Raw genomic sequence first — 24,543 nt, forward strand, 5'->3', positions numbered from 1 at the left:
TTCTTATGACTCCACTGTAACATTATCCTTCAGGTCATTGACCTGTTAGTATCTAGCAAACAGATGAGATTCTCACTTTGTAATGACACCATACATCTCAGTCTTCCCAAATCCCTGCAAAGGTTTTGAATCAGAAAGCTCTAACCAATTTAATTCAGAGTGTGTGGAAGGAAAGCCTATTTACTTCAAACAAACAATTTGTGTTCCTAAACATATTTTTGTTTGTTTATTTCTTTTAGAGTTCAAGTCCAGCAAGCTCTTTTGATCTTTTGAACCCAAATATATTTTCAGATGGTCAACTTGTAAAGGTTTTGACGTTGACTCATGGTTTTTTTTGGCGTATTAATGATTTTTAACTCTTTAGGACTTCCTCAGCTTTTGGGATACATCTTCTCAATTTCAAGTAGAACTTCAAACCCCATTTTGTACTTGTAACTGAAACATGCTCCAGTCATTTAAAGTGGTTTTGGCCTTTTGCAAACCCAAGATTTAGCTTTAAGAAGTTACAACCTGCTGTGCTTATTTGCTCTAGGTATTTAATCTTGTTTCCTTCTCTGTGTACAATTCTACTCAATATAGGTTCCTACACTCCCTTCATCAGCAGACTATGTGACCACACTTTGATTTGGTGGGATTTTTTGAAATTTTCTTGCATTTCAAATGCATATTCTATTCTTCCTTACATTAAAGGTCAGTAATGTAGTATTTTTCTGGGCTGAAACAGGCTGACAAGGTCCTGCAGGCTACACAAAAAAGTTAACATTGAAGTCAACATTTCTATTGAGTGTGAGAGAAGACTTCTCAGCTCTTCATGAAGGGCTTTGAATCAAATGGCCTATAGAAACAAATAAAAATAATGACAAAGAACAGAAATACCCAAGAAGTAATTTGTGCAGGTTCTTATTATTACACAACTCAAGCTGGAATGAAAGTGCTAAATCAAAGCAGAGGGTTTGAAAGCATGGAGGTTCCATGGCATGCTGAGTTCAAAACTGAGATCCTGACACAAAGTTTGGCTTCTTGACCTTTATTTAAACCAGAGAGGCACTTTGCATGCAAATGCAAGACGTGCGCTATTCCTGAACACTGAAAGAAGCAGTGCATAAGAAATCATGTTAGAGGGGATGTCAGACTGCCTCTTTCTCACAATGAGAAAAAATATGAACTGACATCCTAACACCAATTGCTTCTGTACAACTTAAATAACACCATATCAGTTTTGCAGTTTAAGTTACTATGCATCAGCCCAGGAACGGAAGTATAAACCTCAATTATCCCCAGCTAATTAGCTTTATTTTCTGCATTCAAAGTCTGGCCTCCTTTGCCCACCTGGGCTAAAGTTTTCAGGAACTTCTGTGGTGTCAGAAAGTACCTGCTTAAAGACATGGGAAAGAGGCCTATGTTTTGCAGCTATCCCTCCTCCCTCTGGAAGCCATTCCTGCAGGAATGAAGAACAGGGACAGCTTCTTTCTTTGTCAGGCAGTTTTCCACCTGCAAAACAGGAAGAATTGGAGCACAGTTCAGCTTCATGGGAATATCATGAAAGTAAATATTATAAAGATACCAAATCACAAGTTTTATAAATTTGAGGAGAACAGAAGGGGCTGTCTAGAGCCACAATTCCGCCAGTTTCCTCTGCCAACAAAGCTCTCTAATGGGATGACAGCATATGACAAGAAAAGGGATTGAGCTACCAACAGAGTCATGCCCTTTCCCAAACATAAGCTAGCTATACAACACAAGGACTTTGCAGCAGTAGGTCTGTGTCAGCATTTCAGCTGTACAGGGTTTGAGAGAGAGGTTTTTATTTTAAAATCAAAAGGAAAAATTCTGATGTAGATCTTGCCTGGGCCTACAGATGGTTGACTCCACCAGATCAATATCCTTGTAAGCAACAATCACCAGAGGCATGATCATGTGTAGATACAGCTACCTTCCACAAGCAAAACAGACTAAAGGAGTAAAAATCCATTTTTTGAACCAGGACAGCTTCAAAGAGTATTCTCCCCATATGGTTGTGTCGAAGGCAAGCAGAAGTAGTGTGTTTCTGGGGGGGAGATGCTTTTTTGTCATTCAGGCTTGTTTTGCACAAGTTTAATTGTATAAGCTGCAGAGGAGTTTCTCCCAGTCTAAACTAACTTTGAAGAAAGAGGAGAGGCACAGAGAAAATCAGAAGTCCACAGTAAGGGTGTTTGAATTAGCTAGTGAACTGAACAGTCTGGGAAATTTTTAAGTGCATACCCTTCTTACACGGGAACCCGGTGGGAAGGCAAAAAGAAAACAATGCTTATGAAGATGCTAAATGCAATTTATTCCAAGAAAAAAGATCAAAAGAAATATTTGTGCAGGAAGAAATTTTATGTTGTATGCAAAGCATAGAAAAATAATTGGGAAGCCACTGTTAACAAAAAAAAAAAAAATCCTCTTTGGCTTCTAGTCCAGAAAACAGCAGCCAAGAAAAAAAGAAGATAATAAGCTTCTGCCTTGCATTACTTTAAAAATTCACTTGAAAGAAAGCAAGTAGTATAATAATGAACTGAGGCAGAAAGCACTGTTCATTTTACATGTAGAATTTAAGGGAGTTTATAATAGCAACACTTACAAAGGATGATTTGGTTGGGCTTATTGTTATGGAAAGGGAAAAAGTTGTGGTGAGTTAAATGACATTTATAGAATAGGAGGGTCTGATCTAACTGATCCAGATTAGTCCTCCACAGCAGTAAGACCTTAAAATTAGGTCAGAGGGATGAAAGGAGAATTTAGTCTAAACTATTTCATACAAAGGCTGTCTGACATATGGAACATGTTACCCTAAAGAGTAACTAAAGCAAGGAGCATGAATATTTTCAAGAAAGAAAATGACAGGGAACTGCATAAGGAAGTTTCCAACCATGAAAGCTTCAAAAAGAAGAAAATTCCTATTTATTTATGTATTTATTTAGGGTAGTCAATCAGTATCTGCCTTCTGAAGGGAACTGACGATAAACATTATTTCTTTCCACCTACCCCCTTCTTAACTCTGGTGTTTGTGGGATTTAGTTTGTTTTGTTTTCATTGGAAGGGCTGCAGTTTAGTCTTCCCAGAACAGAAAGGACAAAAGCTAATGCAATGTTAATGGCTGTGTACTTTTTTCAATATGTAGTGCTTTAAAAATGTTATTCTTTGTATTCTGATCTACTTTCACTAATAGTTTTATGAGCGTGAAGATTTTTTAGTAGAAAAGGGGCATTTTACTTCTTTTTACATATCAGGACAAACCTCATGTCCTGAAAATGTTCTTATGGTTTAGTCTGGCTAGAATTAGACACTGGCTAACTGTCATAAGAACAAGTCATGAGACAATCTGTGATAGTACAGCTAGTCATATTCTGCTGTCCTTTCATTCCTTGAACAAGTTCTTGTTCAACCTGATGGCTAGGTATTGCAGACACTGTCTCCTGCATTACCCTTTGGCCTAAAGAAGTACAGTGCTTTTTTGATTCCTGTATATTGAGCACCAACCTGTAACGTAATGTTTTAAGACAGATGCAAGGACTCAACTAAGTAGAAAAAGAGAAAAGACAATCAGGCCAAAATTGCAACCTCTCACCTGAGCCCTTTCAGCCTGTAGGAGAAACAAGATTTCACCAGTGGTTAATTCAAAGTGCTGCAGATTTCCCCCACCTAACACAAAGTATACCATTTAGGCAGCTCAGCATAGATAGGCAGGATGGATATTTACCTTCCTGCACATAGTGGAAAGTCAACCCTCAGTGATGCAAGGGACTTAAATCCTTTAACACAACTGTGTAGTTTTGGAACCAGAACTGAAGGCAAATACTGAAAATAAATCCAGACCCTATTGAAGTATGAAAGATCTTTTCAGTTGAAACAAATAAAAGAAAATTGAAATACCATTTTCTTTATACCGTGAAAAAAAGTCTCTTTTCCACCACCAAAAACTGCAGGTTAGGAAGAAGGCAGTGAAACTGCAATATGTTTTTGTGGAACGGTCCTTGCATTTTAAGGTATTTATTATATTTAAGGTATTTATTTCATTAGATTTATTTCATTAAATAAACTAACCCCCTTCCTTTCAGTAATGTTATCTTCTTCATTTCACATAGCTGTAGAGCATCTGAAACAGCAAAACAGATGACTCCAATTTTCACAGCATATACTAATATTTTTTCCAAATTTTAGAGAAAGAAAAGAATTTGGAGAAATTATGATCTTAGTTTCAGCTTGTTCATCAAAAACAAAAAGGAGGGTAAGAAGGTAATGTGGTTTTACCGCCTTGTTCAAAAATTTCCATGTGCTTCCTTCTTTCCTTTTTATTAGAGCTATGACATGGAAAAGGTCTTCTAAACACAGAGTCACGTTTTCTTCTAAGTTGCACCAAGATAAATGTGAAGTAGCAGCACTCTAGTCAATGGAGTTATTTTAATTCTAAACAAGCAACTTAATCAGAAGACACAGCACCGTTTCTTAAATTCCTCCAATTTATTTGGAATCATGTTGATTGTGAGCATTAACACCTGACCTGTTCCCTGTTGGATTTCCTCAGAGTAGCTTACCAGTATTGACATTAGCTGAATAGAAAACTGAGCCAGCTCAGACACTATGCCAGATTATGACCTCAGTTATATGCAACTCATCTTACAGTCGCCTGCTTTCTGCGTGACCAAAAGCAGAATTTGGCCTCGATCTTTACTTTTTAAGAGTTGCATATACACAACTGTCTCCAAGCATAATATCATTTAATAGTTTAAAATCGGAATAAATCTTTGCAATTTTCCTTAATTTCTAGCAGTCCCAAAATATGTGTCTTATCTTTTCTAAATGACTGTTTTTCTTGTAAATCCAGCCTCTGCCCATGTACTTGAGTCCCATAGTCCAGGTGATCTGAATCCCCCAGTCTTGGCCTGCCCAGTTATCTTCTGCTTTCTACTCACCTTTCTCCCAATCAAAGCTATACTGAAAGTTTGAAATCACAAACTGTACCCCCGTATATATGCTAACAAGAATAAGGCCTTTATGACATGGTCAGATAAGACATTTCTGAAGCTCGAGCTGCTTCCAGACCACAGATGTTGGTTTAGGGTGAGATGAGGGGATCATGGGATAGAAAAGATGCATGTGTGCGCTTTTGACTTTTTCTGAGAGGACTCAGGAAATATTTCCCAAGTATGTCTAGGCTTCCTATCGGTACCAGTCACAGGAAACATTGCCTTCCATTTGAAAAGCCCTTTACTACTCATAGCTCAGCAAAGCTCTTTGTGTTCTGTTTATCAAAAAGGCCTGAGAAATTATCCCCTTTACATCCACTTATCCCAAGATATTGACTGACCTCTCACCTTTAATAAACAATTTCCCCATATGTTTGCCTCCCAAAAGTTCCTAAGGATGTGATCACTTTGTTTTGTTTTTGCAATGGGCTTCTTTGCTTATTTTCTAGTAATAGACTGAGTTCAGGTTAGGAAGATGCTGGTCTTTCACAGGTTTCAGTGAACATGCTCCATTTTCTAGCACTGATAATATCGTGTATCATTTTAACGTTGGCCTCTAACTTGGAATCTGTACAGAACACGCTTGCTAGGTTAAACTCACCACGTATTATCTGCACTAGTACCCAGTCAGACAGAAATATAAGAGAGAGTGAGGACTGTGCCGCCCTAAACACGCCTCCCCCCCACACACACATTTACTCCCATGACTATTCAAGTTCAGCTTGCTCAGTGCAACTCTGCCGGCAGCAAGGAGACCAGGGGCTGCTCACCCTATACTCCCTGCTGAAAGGAAGTGAGTGGAGAGGGGGTGTTAAGATGACAGAAGTGCAGAGAGCCCAAGCTTCACCCCACTCTGCTTCCTCGCTAGCCAAAATAGCTGGCTGGGAGCATGGGAGAGTAAACTGCTCCACAAGAAGTAAAAAAAGAGAACAAATAAAAAGGAAGGATGAAGTAATTGACTCTTGTAGCAACGCAAAGGGAGTGACTTTGGTGGTGGAGAGAAGATACGGGGGAACTGTGACTCTGACTCACAATATATTCTGTACTCTGCTCCTGGGGAGATGCAGCTGTGCATCTCCCCTTGTATAGGCTACACTGTAGTTACACTGTCGTCCAAAGTAAGCATCCCTAATTCTCCCACTTCCTGAAGCACAACAGCTTTTGGCTCCTTTTTAATCAGTGATTTCTACTGTGCAAATTGAAGTCTAGGACCAGGCTTTTCCTATGTGCAGAATTAAAAATCTCTCCCTTGATTATTTTGTTAGCTCCTGGGGAAAACTACTGAACTGTTACAGCCGATTTACATTGGCTTGCTCATTGTAAGGCTGATTCCAAGTTATTTTTAATTCCTCAAGGCACCTGAGAACTTCTGCATGGACACCTTTGGCAAAGTTTTCCACATCCTTTTCCCTCCCTTGCTCCCTTTTCCCTCTGCTTGCTTCCCAGTTACTTCTAACTTCACTACAGTAGGGGCAGTTTCCTTTTTCTACTGTTTCAATAGGAAGAAATATGGCATAGAAGTACTTCTAATTTAGGACACCTGACCCAATGGACTTCAGTTGGGGCTAGCAAAGTGTTGGGAAAAAATGGAAAGAAGAGTCTGCTTCAGTGGGTAGAACCAGCCAGAACCTAGACCTCATGAGAGGAAGGTCCGAATACCCACTCTCCCATTATCTTCACATATGACCTTGGGCTCACATAACCTTGGAAAAGTCACATAAACTGTACAGATGTTAGGTTCCAAACTAAAACAACAGCAAAAGCACTTGGTTACCAAAGGCATTCTTAACTATGAAAACAAAATTTTATGCTTACCCTCCATTAGTTCTCCTGCACTCACAACATCTGTGCTTGCAGTGAGGTTGCGAACACCTCATCTTTCATAAAAGGAGTAAACTTCAAGATGCAGCAGCACCTCCATAGCTCATATCTATCATGCAAGTCAATTATCCAGTGATGTAGTGATGTAACTAGCTTTTGTGTTATCAGACGTCAGTAGGAGTCTTTCATGAAACGTATAAAGTGTGCATATGACAAGAGGTGAACAAAAGTCCAATTAAAAAATTACTGTTTCTGCTTCTAGCTCCCTTACCCTGGGAATTATTTTATTCTTGCCCTTTTATAGACACAATTTTTCATAACCAGGGTTCCTTCAGTAAGAAGAAATTTTCTAAAAAGGCATACTAGTTTTTGATCATATAAGGAGAGGAAATGCCAGCTGCTGTACATCTCATTTGTCTCCTTCCCATGCCCAGTTTAAAACCTTACTTTTCTACCAAATATCTGGAAATCATATGCCTGGTGAGAGACAGCATGCGTTAAAGTACTCCCAGTTCTAAAATTCTTCTTTCAAAGATTTTTCGCAAAGTGGAGGGGAAAGCATTGTGTATCAACAGCAAAATGACATCTGTATTGAAAGATAAGAGAAAGTACAGTGGTTTCCAAAAACCAAGTCAGTTTTCAGATGAGTTTTGGACCCGGCAGTTGTGCAGAGCCTGCAACAGGAGAACACAGGGATCATGCTTTGACTTTGGAAGGGAAGGCTAAGCTCTGCAAATTAGCAGACACTTTGGATGCAGTTTAGCAGAGCAGTCAATCATAAGCTTCATGCATGAGCAATCTGCATTTCAGTGGGTCATCTCACGCAAAAATCATACATTCTGCTAGACTGGAAGCAGAATACTCTCACTGTCCTTGAGTATTAACCCCTAAAGGTAGTCAAACTCACAGCAAAGTGTTAACTGAGAGCTAAAATTAGAAAACTTCTGTGTCTCGAAGAGAACTGCATACTGGAAATTTTATCCACATGAACACTGATGAACCAGGGGATTCACAAGCAAAGTTCTACTTCGGGCAAATTTTTACAAGGAAAAAAATGCAGAGTAGCTAGATTTACCGGAACAGTCTTTACCCTCAGGACAGGCCTATATGTAAACAATTTGCTATAAATTAATGTAATTTAGTAGAATTACTTTTTTCTCTAAATGGGCAATGGCTTTTATTCAGATGCAATAGGAAAAAGTGTAAGTCTTTCATGGGCACACATTATATTTTTGAACTTTTCTCCACAAGGAGGGTTCAGGGGTCTCACTGTGCAGCTGGGAGCAGTTCTAGGAGAGCCGTCAGGATTTCACAGCATAAAACTGAGCAAGGCTGTTGATAGAACTGATGTCTCATATCAGGCCAGCTTACCAGCTTATCAGGATAGACAGACTTCAAGGCATATAAACTCTTTTTAATCTAAAGGTTTATATTCTTTTCCAAAGAAGCAAACTTCTAACTTTAAATTTCCCCCCAAACCACTTTTCTGTATTTGTCAAAAATGCAAGACCCTTCTTCTCTGAGAATTGCTTAAAAAATGTAACTTTAAGTTCATTGTAAGCCAACTACACCACCTGTGCAGAGACCATGGAAAAGGTATTAATTATATACTGCCATGCTAATTTCTCACTATGATCCTGATGCAAACAATTCAGTTGCATGCTACATGTAAGCTAAAATAAGGATCAGCCATTAATTGTCTCTGGCCACATGGTCATTCCCCTGCACACCTTACTGTTCAAAAGCATTGTCTGATTCATGCTGAATTCAGTGAGCTCCAATTGGTGGTTTTAAAGTATTTGGATCAGGCCTGGAGTCCTGTTCTTGAGAAGTCTGCATCAGATACTTTGTACCTGCTGGTCTAGCAGGACATTTTTGTTTAGAGGTTTGTGAACCTTTGAGAAATAGGGAGAGGCAATTCAGAAACAAATTTTGTTTCACCAAGTGGTCATGAATGTATTTCTGTACACCTTTAAAGAAACCCAGCTTTTGCAAAGCAAACACATGTGCAGTTTTGGATGAAAATGAAATGAAATGAAATGAAATGAAATGAAATGAAATGAAATGAAATGAAATGAAATGAAATGGGGCTTCCCCAGGATCTTCTTGTGCCACAATCCCCACCTCATGAAGCACACCTGGGGTGGCAGTGCATTGCACGTGGAGGCATAGCAAGGTTCATACTGAGTGCTTGGGAGAAACTCTCAAGCAGTAATGCTGCTCCTTCTAAGCAAATGGTACCTTAGAAATTTGACTGGGCCTTGTAAAGAGTTCCTACGCTCTTCCTGTTCTTGCTCTCAATGCAAACATCTGTATTCAAGGGTCACAGTAGAGCTGGCAGAAAACAAAAGAAATACCTAATTTTGGGTTTTGTTTTGTTTTTTCAAGAGAAACATCTCAGGGTAACTTCAGGAATTTTTACTTCTAACTAAACAAAAGATCATTTCAGTTTAAACTAGCATTCCCTATTACTATATTTCTGTTTCCTTGTGGGTGGGAATTCTCTTTGTACCCATAAGCTAGGTTTAGGAATGCAAGATTTTTCATACTGAGACTCCAATATTTTTTGAAGCTGTAACCTTTGTTTTCTTCTGTTTGCTTGCTATATTGCACTATGTTTCTTAGTTCATAAAAGAAAAAAAGAAATTGGAAGGCATTAAAAAGGATGGAAGAGGAAGTTTCCAGTTTCTAAACCAAAACAAAGTAGAAACCCTTTTGGTTTCAGTGTAAAATCCAGCAAAATAATGATCTTGAAATTCACAGTTTGAAGCAGTTTTCTTCTTGAGTTTCATAACATTGGAAAAAAATACTAATAAAAAAAGTGTTTTAAAAATTTGTCTTTAAGAAAAGGCAGGAAAGGGACAAAATTCTGATAATCTGAGAGGTGCTTCCCTTTCTCCTCCTGCTACTAAATTGAATGAAACCCACCTCAGGCATTTAAAAATAGAATTATGAGAGCAATGTGGACCAGTTCACCTTAACCGTTTACATGGCTTCCGTTGCTCTTTCCAGGAGACACCAAATATAGCCATGCCTTTGATATGCCCAGAGGCCAGGCTCGACCCACCCCCTGAAGTGTGGGGAGGTGAAAGAAGTGAGTTTCATCTGGAAAACTACTCTCAATTTTAATTACAGAGAGCTTAAGCCCTCAAAGCATCTCTCTGACCAAAATAAGAGGAAATGCAACTATTGCCTGACTTTAGTACATAACAATTAATCAGCCCTGGTTGAGCCAAAGTAGGTCCAGGTTGACTTGAAAGGTTAATGGATCTTCAAACTGCTTTAAAAAAAGACTTAGATGGAGTTTCAGGGCTGCAACGAAACATGAAACCAGGCCTCTTTGGTGTGGCTTTGGGCTTGTTACAAACATCTTGCAGAGCTTGAAAACTGCTTTTGATGATCAGCCGAACTTCCCGTTCCTTAGTTTAATCCCATTTTTCCTGATTGCACTCCTTTGCCCCACCCTAAAGTGAATGCTCTCTGTCACCAATCCACTGTGCTGTCATGCCTTTCTGTCAGCTCATAGCAAAGGCTTGCACATCCAAGGCAATTTCCTCAAAGGTCAGTTATACAACCCTTCTATTAAATTTTGCTGCTCTTTCCTGATTTTTTTTTCATATGACAATACCTTCCAGCTTTTGCACAGCTTTCTCAGTTTTTCTGCTGTGCTACAAAATGCAATGGAATGCCTCAGTATTCTCATTTGCTGAATACTGTGCCTTTCCAAGGTTTTAGATCATTCCTGGGGCTGATCAGGTATTGCTCCTTTCTAAATTTCTTTTCCCCTCTGTATATCATGGCTCAATACCACTATTCCCTCAGCACGCTAGCTTGTAATTTCTATTTTAACTTTCATTTTGTAATTTTCTGCCAATATTTTATGTCTCCATCTCCCCAGCAGAGATTGTATTTCTCTTTGCTCACTGCTGTTTGCATCCCCTCCAAATTCAGCTGCAAATTTAATTTGTTTGCTGCATGGCCCTGCCACTTTTAAGAAACAGTAATGAAAAGATTAACTAAACACGCAAAGAGTTTAGCAGCTTAAATTATCCACTACCATGATTTAGTTCTGGTGCTTTCTATTCTTCTGTTTATAAATGACTTCTCAAAGAACAGCAAGAACAACGAAAGGCAATTGCTAAGTATGGGAAAATCTTGGTTTTGTAAAATTAGCCAGGTCTAGTCAAGTCATTGGAATTTATTGATTTAGCTAAGGATATGACCTTTAAAATTCTTACTACTTTGGACAGTTTTCAGAGCTACACAGCACTAATATGTAGACAAACATCAGCTTTTGTGGAAATTGTTTACCGAAATATGGCTTTAATTCTTTGTCATGACTAAGATGCAGCTGACTGCTCATCTCAGATGGCACTGTTTTTATTTCTTTGCATTTTGTGCTTGTCATTTATCTATCACACTTCCATACAGCATTACAGATGGACTTTACTGATGCAGCTAGTACATGAGAACCACAAGGACTTTACTGATACAGCTAGCACATGAGAACCCCAAGTAACAGCAGAATACCTGTGTGACCTTGCAAGCATCATGACTTTTGTCTATTCCAGTTGCTGCTCTTTAAAGCGGTAACAATGGCAGCCCTCCTACTTCGTTGGTATTAGTATAAATGCTTATGGAGTGCTCAAATATCAGTGACATGAGAATGGTAAAAGAAAACAGAAGATAATTTACACTGAGAATATTTATAGAAATATATTTGTTGAGATGCCTCATTACTCTCAAAAGAGACAATCATCTCCCATGCAACATCCAGGCTATCACATTGTAATGCTATTGTGCCTTGTGTGGAGAAAAGGACTCTTTACTTTTGCTCTCTTAGTAGGGCAACAACATCCAGCTCTTTGAGGGAGAAAACAAAGGACATCAGGCTATATATCTGGGACAATAAACACCTCACACCATTCCACAGATGTAGAAAGTAGTGAACAGAGACTTTGACTTGACCAAACTCTTCCATTGAATCAGAGAAATCAGTATACCAGCCTCCCAAAACCTTGTTCTGACCTTCTCAATACAGAGATCAGTTAGTAAACTGGTTAATGCAAAATTGTACCATGGCAGTCAGGGTAGACAGAGACAGGTGTAAACATCATGTCACAAAAATGTCAGTGATGAGAAGAATTAAAACAGAAAAAGGTGTGGCTGTGACTGAGAAAAGCCTGCTTACTGCTGTAGTTGATTATAGACCTGGGGATGTAGCTAGTACGGTTGACATTGTACCAGACATTATTAATAGTGAAGACCCTTGCTGGGACTGCTAGAGGATGCTGGGGAGTGTCAAATGCCTCCAGGGAGGTTTCAAGTGCCCTGAACTCCAGACAATGTTGGTGGCGGGGGAGGAAGGTGCAGGGCCAAAACCTAACACAATTAACTTTGCACAAGGTGTGAGAAGCAGCTGCTGTTCCAACTAGTGAGGTAAGCACGGAGGAACTGCTTCTGACCTTTTTCTCTTGGAAACAGGCAGGTATGTGTAAGGTGATCACTTTTTGATCTCCAGAAAGATTTATCTGTGGAAAGATCAAATATAGACACACATGCCATTGCAATCAGCTGTGTCTGAAATGAACCAATATTGCCATGGTTCTACACAGCACATTTAACTGTTCATACAACATTGTCCCTTGCAGCAGATGTATTATCACAAAACTGTCCCTCAGAAAGTTGTCACCAGTCAGAAAAGCTTTCCTCAATGAGCAACAGGGTCATGATCGCAATAGTAATCACTGTATTGTAGATTGGTTCAAAGTGCAGATGATACTTTTCATACTTGGGTGAACAGCTGTCTTGATGTGCTTTGCTCAGCCAGTCTTTTGAAGGGGAAAAGGAAATGTCAGTGACTCAGAAGACTGAACTCCATTGCCAAAAAAGATTAGGTGTACACCATTCACTTGAGACTACTGGGGCTCAGTGCTCAGATGTGTCTTCTCTTTTAAAAATGGCCTTGAGTAATGCATAGTTAAAAACTGACCTGCTGCAGAGATAAAGAAACTTTGGTGGCCTCAGCCTCATATACTGTGTGTAGCTGCATTCTCTAGCCCATCTGCAAGAGGAATGCATTAGTTTCAAATTCCTTTACTAGCTTACATTTTGGTTGACCCTGAGGATGGGAGGGTTAACACTTAAAGCTGCCGTAACTCAGTCCCACTTGATTTTGTCTCTGAATTCTTCAACTTCTTAGTGGGTCTGGCTCTTGTGGAAACTTTAGCTTCAAAATGTATGTGTTGAAATTTCCATATCTTGAGTAGTGGAAATGTTCAGGAGGGTCTTACCATCTCTAGAGGCATTCAGCACTCCAGAGCAATCTACCTTAATAAATTCTTCTACAGGAACATATTGTCCAAATAATTGATTACTATTATGAAATACAGTGCACATTTTCATATGCAACTATTGTATACTTGCATCTTTCTGAATATTCAAAATGCAGTGATATTTTTCTTGTTTGTACCTTTTCAATATCCTCTTAAGCACAGAGGAGAAGAGCTACATTTCTTCACAACATGGTTATTAGGATGAGGGAATCAACAGGGTGTTCTGCTACTTGTTGCTTTCTGTGAGTTTGTGAAAACAATGGTTAGCAAGCAATGAGAATAATTACACTGTCATCTCTGGCAAAAGCCTGAATAAGCTGTCAGCCACCACAAATGATCATTAGTTACTCAGTCTGAAGAACAAAAGCTGCTCTTAAATTTTTCAGAAAGTGCCAAATACTTCAAGCTGACTTACATAAATCATGTTGGGAATTACAATTCTGAATATGAAATTCACCAGTCACTTTTCCTTCTATTCCAATTCCTCTTAGCAATGATTTAAAAGTAAATGCTTAGGCAGTACCTCACAGAACATCATTATTTTCACATAACTTCATTATTGTCACTAAACATATTAAATGAAGCTTTGTTCTTCAGCTGCTTAGACTGTTCAGAAACTGATTAAAATAAAGCAATATTTTTTTTAATCACCACAAACAAAGCAAAACTAAACAAAGCTTTCCAACATTATGTAAAGTGTTGAGCCTGAAAAAAGCAGAAAGTGCTCTGCCAGAGTCTGTTGGGGATTCATTTTATTAATGAAAGTAATAGGTAAGCTTATTTATTTCTCCTAAATTTAGGCTTCCTGAGACACCTAGATTAGACAGCATTAATGCTCTGTTAACACTGCAATGATAAGCAGGAATAAAACCATTAAAATGTTTGCAATCACTTTTGAAAGCCTAACTCAAAGAGACTAACATATCTTTCCACCTTCATGTCCAGTGCTTTTCTAAATTCCACATAGCAGTGTTTTCTGAGCACATTTAAAGGCTGATTTAAGAGCCATGTGTTTTCACCTCCTTTTTAATTAAATTGAGCAAGAACTCAAGGCATCCCAACATCTAGAAGGACACACAGAGCAGCACAGCACAATAGCAGAGCTGGTCCAAAGCTTCTGAAGTGGACAAGGAAAAAAAGCTCTCTGGAATATGTCAGCAGCCCTAGATGAACCCCCAAGGTACAAAATAGAAAAGGAATTGAGTGATACCGGAGGAAAGAGACATAAAACAGGGTGGATATCCCAGCAAGAAGATTGTGTCAGGCTGCTTATGCCCATCCTAGGTAGCTGCTTACTATTTGTGGCACAGGCACAAAGTGTCTGACATTATGTCCAGCCACTATTGAGTCCCCAATCAAATGATGAGTTTGACATAAACTGAAAGGTCAAAAAGGGATACCTTTTGATGTGAATCCAGAGAAGGCATTGGTTGATTCTTCTGGATCCACATCATCTAAACTGTTCTACAACCATATGGCTTCTAAGTTATGTAGTAGGTACTGCACGGTAAGATGAATATACTGGTTCAGATGGATGTGTTGTTATATCCAACATATACTGAAGACCCATTAAAGTCACATGCTTTCATAGACCTTACTGTCAACTAGCTGTGTGACCTGACAGCCCATGGAAACAGAAACTGGGCTCAGGTACCTGCATTAATACTCTAGCACAATCAGATAGCAGGCAAAAATGAAGTGGAAACAGTCACTGATTATGGTCTTCTCCATCTGTGTCTACTAACATGACTTCAGTTGATACTGGACTAGTGAGCATTCTGCTGGGCCGTGCTTTTATTCTGAAGTCCCCATGAAATGATTGCTTATGCCTATTTGGGACCTAGACCCAGGCACTAAGTATAGTGTTCTAGTCTGTACTTTCTGTAGGAGTGTAAATAGCATTGTGTCCATTTCTAGGACTATTCATCACACTTACTTGACTGTGAACAGTCCACAAAGACAGCTAAAATGACCCTTTACAGAAATTTACATATGGAAAATTTCAAGAACCTTGAAGAACAAGAAATGTTTCTCACAATCACCAGCTAAGTAGAAAAACTTTGGCTTGAATAAAATTTGCTTTTTTACTTGAAATGAATACTTTAGATTTTAAGAATTTTTAATGAAAGAACAGAAAAAATCATGTGAAGGAATAAATTCTTGGGACATTTTTATACCATTCTTCAAAAAGCTAAAGAAGGAGCTATTGCTAATTGTGCTGGAGTAGTTCTACTAAGGTACATACAAGTCTGTGCCCCAGGAGCCTGGAAGTTATGTTGGTTAGCCTTCTTTTAGACAGGATACCTCTGTTGAGATCTTGCCTCTGAATGCAAGTCTCCTCTATAGGTAAGTTACTCACTAGGCCATAGTGACTAAGCTCTTTTTCTGTTTTGTGAATTCCATTGTGTAACTTCTGAAGCATGTCCAGAACACATCAGAATTATTTACTTTGAAAACAGGAAAAAGTAAATATTTTAATATTTTACATTTCACTCACCTTATCAGTTTAGCAACATACAAAAAACAAAAGTAAAAATTGCATATCTTCAATTTAGACAGGCACAAAGTTCTATTATGGCAATGAGCCATTTATAAAAAAATACATAGTCAAGACCTACAAGCCACTCACTTTTCAGATGACTTATACTCAAAATAGAGCCAAAGCCATAAACCAGCTGCAGTTTCCCTGTAATGTCCATTTCTCCTAGCCAGAATAGTTCTTTAGGCATATTCTGAGGTGCTGGACTTCAAAGACAGCCTGACAATTTCAAGTTATGGACTGGAATTTCTCAACTTTCCACTTCTGAATCTCCTAAGTGAACTGTCTTGGAGGGACTCCCTGAAAACTGCAGTCTCATCAAGCATTTACATTTTGTTTCCAAATTTTGCACCCTGAAACAGTTCAGGAAAAGGATAGAAATTGGTTTTTAAACATTTTTTGCTTTTGAAGCAAATAATTAGCTAAGAGGTAATCAACCTACAATTTGAATTTCAGACTAATTTAGCACCCTTCCCTCCAAATCCACAGTAGCTTCAGAAAAATACTTCCAAACATCTTCTTTCTATTAACAGTGTTCCTCCATGGACAAGAAAAATAGCTTATTTGAACTGATCTAATTCTGAGGTCCTTCCTTTTTGTGCACACCATGACCTTAAAGAGAGTCTGCAGGAACTCCAGTCTTATTTTTCCCACCTCATCACCTGCTCCAACTTGTGTATTTTGCTAGTGCCACTTAGTTTTGAAACTAAGCAGACCAGTGATTACATGCAGCTGCATGTTGGCATGAATAACGCTTTCAGCTTTTGAGCTGAGCATTGTCAAAGCTTTGCTCACCATCCTATGAACTTGTGTGTCATACTTCGTGTGGGTTAGCCCTTCTGAGTACTGTAAGGCAATCTGCTGAATGACAGCTGTTTTATAATATTTTTACTGGTTTTAAAAACAAATAATTTATCGAGGGAAGACCAAACTGAACAAGAAGAAGTCTTTTTATACAGCACAGTCTGGGTTCTGACATCCGTCTACGTTAAGTTCGTATTTATTTAGGTATGACAGTAATTGTATGGTAACTGAAAATCTTGGATTTTTTTTTTTTTTCCCCAAAGCATAACATTGCTGCAAGCAGCAGTCTAGATTTAGGTGAACTCATACTGTGACAAACTGAGAATGGAGAAAACACATTTCTTGTCCATAAAAGGACAGATCACACATCCACAGAGGGTAGCTCTGATTTTGCTGCAGTTCCAAACTATGAAGAGGGGACTCTCTGTTCCTAAAAGGAGTTTTACTTAAAGTGGATAGAGGATTGTCCAGTATTTTTTTCATTTTGCTTTGCCTTCTTAAGCAGAAAATGGTGGGTTTTTTTGGTTTTTTTCCTAAAGTGGAAAATTTTCAATTCAAGAGGTCTAATATTTCCACAGTTTCTTCTGAGAAAAAGAGAGAATCCATAGCGTCACCAGTTGAGGGAGGGGATACTTCCCTCTGTGTCCAGTTCTGAGCTCCACAGTGCAGGATAAACATGGACATACAGGAATGAGTCCATAAAGATGATTAAGAACTAGGGCATCTGTCATGTGAGGAGAGCCTGAGAAATCGGGCTATTCAGCCAGAAGAGAAGGCTTCAGGGTGATGCCGTCAAACTATAGAAATACCTGATAGGAGGGAGTAAAAAAGATGGAGCTAGGATCTTCTCTGGGTTGTCTCATGAAAGGATGATAAGAAACAGTGTGTTTTGAAAGGAAGCATTTTTTCCATGATTTGGTATTTTACATTGAAAATTGATTTGATTTAATTTAAATGTAAATGCAAATAGAAAATATACAGTATCCACATGGAAAAATCCCACCTCCTTAAATCGATGCTCACAATTCTCAACTTCACAAACAGGGTGGCAGAAAGATTTAATAAGAAATGACAAATGAGCTTCTAGAAGATGCTCAAAAACTAGAATTACAAGGACACTACAGGAATCCATAGAGGGCAGTGAATGCCAAAGTACAGTACAACAGAGAAGAACTACACTTTTAGGTCCAGTTTTCAAAATCTTGATCTTGACTTCATTTTGATCTTCTTGAACAAGATTCTTCCACTGAGGGGAGAGAAGGGAGGGATGGAATGTGAGGGAGGGAAAATGGATAGACAGAGGGCAGGTGAAAAGAAGGGAAAGCAGGGGAGGGGAAAGGGGGTGTCCTCCACCCGTCCTTGAATATTTCTGAATACTGTCAGGTTTTTTCCACTTTATACAAATGTAACGAAGGAACTTCATTAGAAAACAGCAACAACACAAAAAAAAAAAAAAAAACAACAAAACAACAAAAACCAAAACAAACAAAAAACCCCACCAGCACAAACAAAACAGAAACAGGCCCCAAACCTGCAAGCAACTGGTACAAAATGGCCTGTGGATCCATCTGAATTTCCCGTTTGCATTATTGAGGCTTTCTGAAGCTCAAAATATAAGAAACCACACTTTGCTGCTTGACTGCATCCTTTTCCTTCAAGAATGTATTCTATTATAACACCAGAGAGAGAAAGAGAAAGAAAGAGCTATTGAAACATGATACATATTTCCAAGTCTATGACACTGCTCTTAGGGTAAAGTCAAACACAAGCCATTTGATGAATAGGAATTTGATGGATCCAGATCTCAACACACAAAACTTGGCAACAGGTAACAAAGACAGAACTTCCTCATTTTACATCATTAGATAGTCTGCTACTCTGCATAATCTCTTAATTTTGAAACTAAACCACTCTGTAGAACAGACTTAGTGAACATAACTCTGGACTCTCTCTGCTGCCAGGACCTGGATATACTATCCTAAGATCTACCTAACTCTGCAGAGATAAGACCTAACTGACATATATGCCACTATGCATGGAAAAAGGAAAGGTCATCCTGAAAAGTTCATGCGATACAGATGAAACACTGGAAAAACAAAAAGAAAAGATAAGAAAAGAAAAAAGACAAAAAAGGGTTACACTCATTATAAATATATAAATAGTACCTTCAAAGAAACACACAGCCTATGTACATCTATGAAGTGTAGATATTATTAAAACAAATCTTAATTTTCATGTTTACAGCCTCTAATAAACTTTTCTATTTAATTGTTTTTATATTGACTTTCTGTTTCTCCGCAGATCTTACAGGTGAACAAGGTGATGTCCATCTTGTTTTATGTGATATTTCTTGCTTACCTTCGTGGCACCCATTCTACCAACATGGATCAAAGGAGTTTGCCAGAAGATTCAATAAATTCTCTTATTATTAAACTCATTCAGGCAGACATTTTGAAAAACAAGCTTTCTAAGCAGATGGTAGATATTAAGGAAAACTATCAAAACACACTGCAGAAAACAGACCCTCAGCAAGACATAGATGGAGATGAAAATGTGAAATCAGACTTCCAGCCAGTTATCTCAATGGATACAGACCTCTTAAGGCAGCAGAAACGTTACAGCTCTCCCCGAGTCCTCTTGAGTGACAACACACCACTGGAACCGCCGCCACTGTACCTCATGGAGGATTATATTGGAAATTCTGTGGTGGTGAACAGAACCTCCCGGCGTAAAAGGTACGCGGAGCACAGAAGCCACCGAGGGGAATATTCTGTTTGTGACAGTGAAAGTCTATGGGTCACGGACAAATCATCTGCAATCGACATTAGAGGACACCAGGTAACTGTTCTGGGAGAAATTAAAACAGGCAACTCTCCAGTTAAGCAATACTTTTATGAAACAAGGTGTAAAGAAGCCAAGCCTGTAAAAAACGGCTGCCGTGGCATTGATGACAAGCACTGGAACTCCCAATGCAAGACATCCCAAACTTATGTTAGAGCACTGACTTCAGAGAACAATAAACTGGTAGGCTGGAGATGGATAAGAATAGACACCTCCTGTGTGTGCGCATTGTCAAGGAAAATAGGAAGAACATAGATCTGCATCTCTTTGCTATATAAATTATTACTTTAAATTATATGATATGCATGTAGCATATAAATGTTTATATTGTTTTATATATTATAAGTTGACCTTATTTATTAAACTTCAGCAAATCTACAGTATATAAGCTTTCTCTCTCATAAACAAGAGTAAAGGGTGTGTGCCTCTGCTGTGGGCAACTCTGGGTTTTCTAGGTGATGTGACACTGCTTGTTGGCAGCATATCATAACCTTACTGTAAAATCTGTGTAAAATCAGTATTTTTCATTCAGTATTGTCAAGACAGTGACTGTCGTTTAGTAAACTTGTTAAAAACCAGATCAATGTCAAGGGTTGTATACATACTTATATTCCCAGCTTTATACATTCATGTTGAATTGGATGCAGTGTTGACTCCTTACCACCAAACAGAAATGGACCAAAATACATGCTGTAGCCCACAGATGATGTCATCACTATAGACATCAAGTATCCATAAAATACAATTCCCGTGTATTATGCCTTTTTTGCCAGTGAAATGGTCATTTTCCCTCTGTAAGCATTTCAGAATGACTGCTAATAATCCAGCAACTTTCATTTATGTTTTTGAAGCACATTTGTTTTGCAACTGTTTTTAATGCTGCCAGTTCTTCATAGAAAAAATACGAAAAAAAATCTAAAATATTCATAGCAGAAACTTACTGAAGGCAAGAACCAATCTGAATGGATCTTTAATGTAATACATAAAAAATTATTTCTTCAAAATTCACGATTTATTTTGATCAGCATTTTCATCCTCACTTATCTTCTGCTTGCACTATTGGATCATTCCTCTCTGTCTGTTTTTAAATTAGAAACAAAGCTGGTGGTGTCTGAACCTTAAAAGAGCCCTTGGCTTGGAAACTGTAGTAAAGTATCCTGGCATGAATATCAAAGCCACACACCCTTACAAAGTTGTTCTCTTCATCAATCCATTCTCCATTTTTTGCAGAGGGAAAAACATGTAGAATTGCTCAACAGACCTGGTACCTTTCATAGGGATGTGAAATAATACATCTTTTTCATCATTACAGTGACTAAAATCCAGGTAGCCCATAGCTATAATGAAGTTCTTCAATTATACAGGTGAGTTATTACTTAGAACAGGCTAAGCACTAGCATATATACCTCAAACTCTTCCTAGTATTGTCATATAGGTCCACCGGGGCCAGCAATAATTACAGTACTTGAAGAGACGGTCTATTATACATAAGCTGTATAATGCCCTGGATGGGATCCCACTCCCATAAAAATAAGTAAAAGTCTTGTCATGGCTATCAACAGAATTAAGATTGGACTGCATATATTATCTGTGTCTAGCTAGATCTTAACACACAGTTAGGGCTGAAAAATGCCAGCCATTGGAAAAACATTACAGCTGCAGTGGTCTTAGGTTTTTACACTACAGCTTTCACTCTTGTAGAGTGTTCAGCATCACAAATGACAATGAGATCAGAGCATTCAAAACCAAGGTGGCAGGATGCCCTTGTTCATACAGCTATCACTACTGGAGAACCAACTTCAAATCCGTGACAGGTCATCAGAGGCAGCAAATTGTGTGGTCTCCCCTAATACTTTATAGAGAGTGTTATGCACTGTAAAACCACCAGAGAACCGGAGAGGTCGCTCATGAGGTCAAACACTGGAATAGCAGTGCCCCTGAAAGCCAGGTTGGAGCTTGTAGGTATAATTTTGCAGGGGAGGCCATAAACAAAGGTTTTGAGAACCATCTCAATTTTCAACAGGATGCCAGTGTATTTACCTCACAGGAAATATCACCCCGCAGTACTAAATCCTAACTTTGCTTCAAGCAAAAATAACTTCAGAGGTTCAATAAGAAGGCAATTGTTAAAAGGAGAGAATGCATTATAACAATGAACTTACTATCTAATATATTGGACTAGAATTATGCCAGTGTTCTCCTTCCTTGGCAAACATTACAAAATACCAATAAAATAATCCTCCACAGAGCTTTTGTTAGTTTTACTTGTAGGAAAGTTGAAGTTTTCAACTAAATATTTCTGCTTAGGGAACAAGCATATTTTTGAGAGTCCTGTCTCATTGAATTATTTGCAAGTTAAAGGCCTATTTTTATGCCATCAATTCTCAAATAAAGATAATTTTCAGATGCTGTGAGTAACTGAAAGCAGATACTGTTATAGGTCATTAACTTTAGAGATCTCTGTGCTTCAATTCGAGATAGGTCTTTCTCCATATGAGAAGAGGAAGCAAGAAGACTAACTTAGCTCAGTTAAAACCCATTAATCAGAAACTACTTTGTTTCTACAGTTTGGATGACACACTTGTTTACATCACTGTAAATCCAGAGAAATTCTATTGAAGACAGGAGAGAAAATGTAGGTTTGTAGCAATGTAAACAGCGTCGGAGTTGATCCTAATGCCTTTAGGATCATTTAAAAGGAAGCGATGTTCATTCTTCATAGGTTCAAGGAAAACGATTTGTCATTTCCCACTGTGAATCTGGTAACAGAAACTGGTCTTTGACTCTTAACTTTACCAATGCACCAAGCATTTTACAAGTGGCCAGCAAAAACATATCAGAATAACTACAATGCTTGTCACCTGAAACACATTGAATGAGAAAGAAGCATAGTGCCTAAGGTTATTAGATCGGCTGCCTCTTTCCCACCCCAGTATAACAATGAACGGAAGTGTTACCCTCTGGATCTGATCCAGTTTCCGCTAAATGGAAAAATGGAAAAATTCTCACCTTCCCCAGTGGAAGCTGGATCAGGCCTTGAGCAAAGAAAAACCTGCAGATCTCAACCAGAGAGCACAGCAATCACACACATCAGTGACGCATTCTTGTAAATCCTGTGTACGCATAAGATGCTGTATAATTTTGTAACTGTTTTGTAAACAAAGCCTGTAATAAATTTATTAAGGCCTAATTCTGTTTTCACTGTAACTGGGGATGGTTTTATTGTCAACTTCAGTCATGGCACAATGAATTCAAAGTCCGTATCCAACCTTTTTGTATGTGTGTTAAGTAATTAAGCAAAATTTTCATCTAGCAATGCTAGTTTAATTTAAGTATTCTAAAACCAACTCCCTTTAGGCAGCTCAGATGCTCTGTCAATATTGTTTTGCCAACAGATCATTATAAACACACATTTTATTTAGTTTTCTCCCAAACAACCGAATGCTATTCTGAAATTGCCTGTCTGTGTCAAACTGTATTTTCTCAATTTTTCCCTTAGTTTTTTTACAGTCCATTTAGTAACAGTAAAAAAAGCTCCACTGAGGTTTTGGGAAACCATCTGCATTTATTTTATCACCTTTGAACATGTGTTCAGGAATGAAGTCTGTGCAGCAAGTTTACTGCTACCAAGAGATTTGTGCGGCTGCACCAGGAAGAAACTTTGACTGGACTGTACAGAGCGTGTGCTCAAAACCACTCTGCTCATACTCTGTTGTTTCGATGCTTTAGCAATCCGAATCTTTTGCTTGGCTATACATTGTGTATCTGCAGACAATACCAAACAGGAAACAAGTCTGATTGGGAGTTTCAAAATTAAAAATTTAATGATAATGACCTGTTGTTTCTGACCTTTCGGAAAATGCATTTGTACAACGAAGTAAAGTACATAACCACTCTTTTCATTTAATAGAAACATTGTGGCAAAGTCAATGGGATTCTGTGTTCTCCACACTTGTTACTCGCGTATGTAATTCATCATGAATGTTTGGGGGGGGAGGTGAGGAAGGAGGAGGAGGAGCAGAAGAAAGAGGACTAGAAGAGGATAACAGGCACTACAGCTTGTGTGTAGTAAAAGTCTGTGCTGTGGGTTGGAGCATTTTAAACTGTGGAGGGGTTGTTTTCTGAAACACTTTGCCTGTATTTTGTTACAGCAGATGGCAGAATGGCGAAGCAAGCACAGATGTAGTGTAAGAAAGTCAAGCAATATAACGATAACAAAAACTTTCCTGGGAAAGTCAGCCATTCAGTACCAGTGTACATCTGTGGAGTTCTCTGCAGGTTATTTCAGAACTCAGCAATGACATTCCTACTTTAATTATTCAACTAAACTCTATGGCAAAAAAAAAAAATACTATTTTTATCTGAAACTTATTATATTCACAATCTGGATAATTTTATTTATGGTTTTTTACCCACTAGCTGTTTTGGTACCTCCAATGAGCAGCAAATGGTAACGCTTTCCATGAAGGTCCCCAAATGTAGATTTCTGTGCTGTTTTACTGCTGAGCTTTGAAGCCAGCGGCACCTGAAAGCCATACTTTCACTATGAAACTGGCCTTTTGATGTCATGACCTCATGCTTCCGGACATTTTGATCACGAGATCCTATTTTGGAGTCATTAGCCACACAATTAGATGAGATCATGACCAGGCTGCTCTAAATCACGCTTGAGAAGTGGCTATAAACACAGTGGCCAAGGAGAAAAAAAGAGATTGAGGCAACCCTAAGCCATATTTATATTCACCTTCACAAATCTGCTCTGCTTTCAGTCTTGAGCTGCAGGTTGCATGATAAAGGACTGCATAATTAAGGGTTGCCTCTTGCATGTTGAAGGGTTGAGATGCCAGGTAAACCATTGACAGCCCAGTTTCACAGATCACAGTTTTGCCTGCCCAGAGGTGTGCTTATGTGAATCTGGATGCACCTTTTGTAAAACAGTGCTGTGACTGCTGGACGTTGGTTGTCTCCTTTCTCAAACACAGCATGTTGTTAGTATTTATGTGTGTCACAGGGAGAAGAGAGCATCGATAAACCATCTCCATCATTTGTAAATTACATTGAGACCATTTGACAGAAAACACTAATCTGTCCAGAGGAGGATGTTAAGGAAGAAAGTAGAATGCTCCATTTCTATAAGCAAAAATATTTCCATGGAAGGTGGGAGAAAATGCTGGAAAGAACACCTAGAGGTTCATAGGTGTTGGCTGGCAAACAT

At 38.5% G+C, this 24,543-nt stretch overlaps 1 protein-coding gene across 1 annotated transcript in view; it reads left to right on the top strand.

Annotated features, from left to right (window-relative positions):
- The window catches only part of NTF3 (neurotrophin 3), a 51,410-nt gene extending 28,248 nt beyond the window's left edge, over nt 1-23,162 (top strand). The window contains exon 2 of the mRNA XM_065672069.1: nt 18,789-23,162. Within this exon, the coding sequence (XP_065528141.1) occupies nt 18,789-19,583 (795 nt within the window). The 3' untranslated portion in view covers nt 19,584-23,162. The remainder of the gene's footprint in view (nt 1-18,788) is intronic.
- Nucleotides 23,163-24,543: the final 1,381 nt, after the last annotated feature.

Source organism: Lathamus discolor, chromosome 1 (genome assembly GCF_037157495.1).
Source record: "Lathamus discolor isolate bLatDis1 chromosome 1, bLatDis1.hap1, whole genome shotgun sequence".
Classification (NCBI taxonomy): Eukaryota; Metazoa; Chordata; class Aves; order Psittaciformes; family Psittacidae; genus Lathamus; species Lathamus discolor.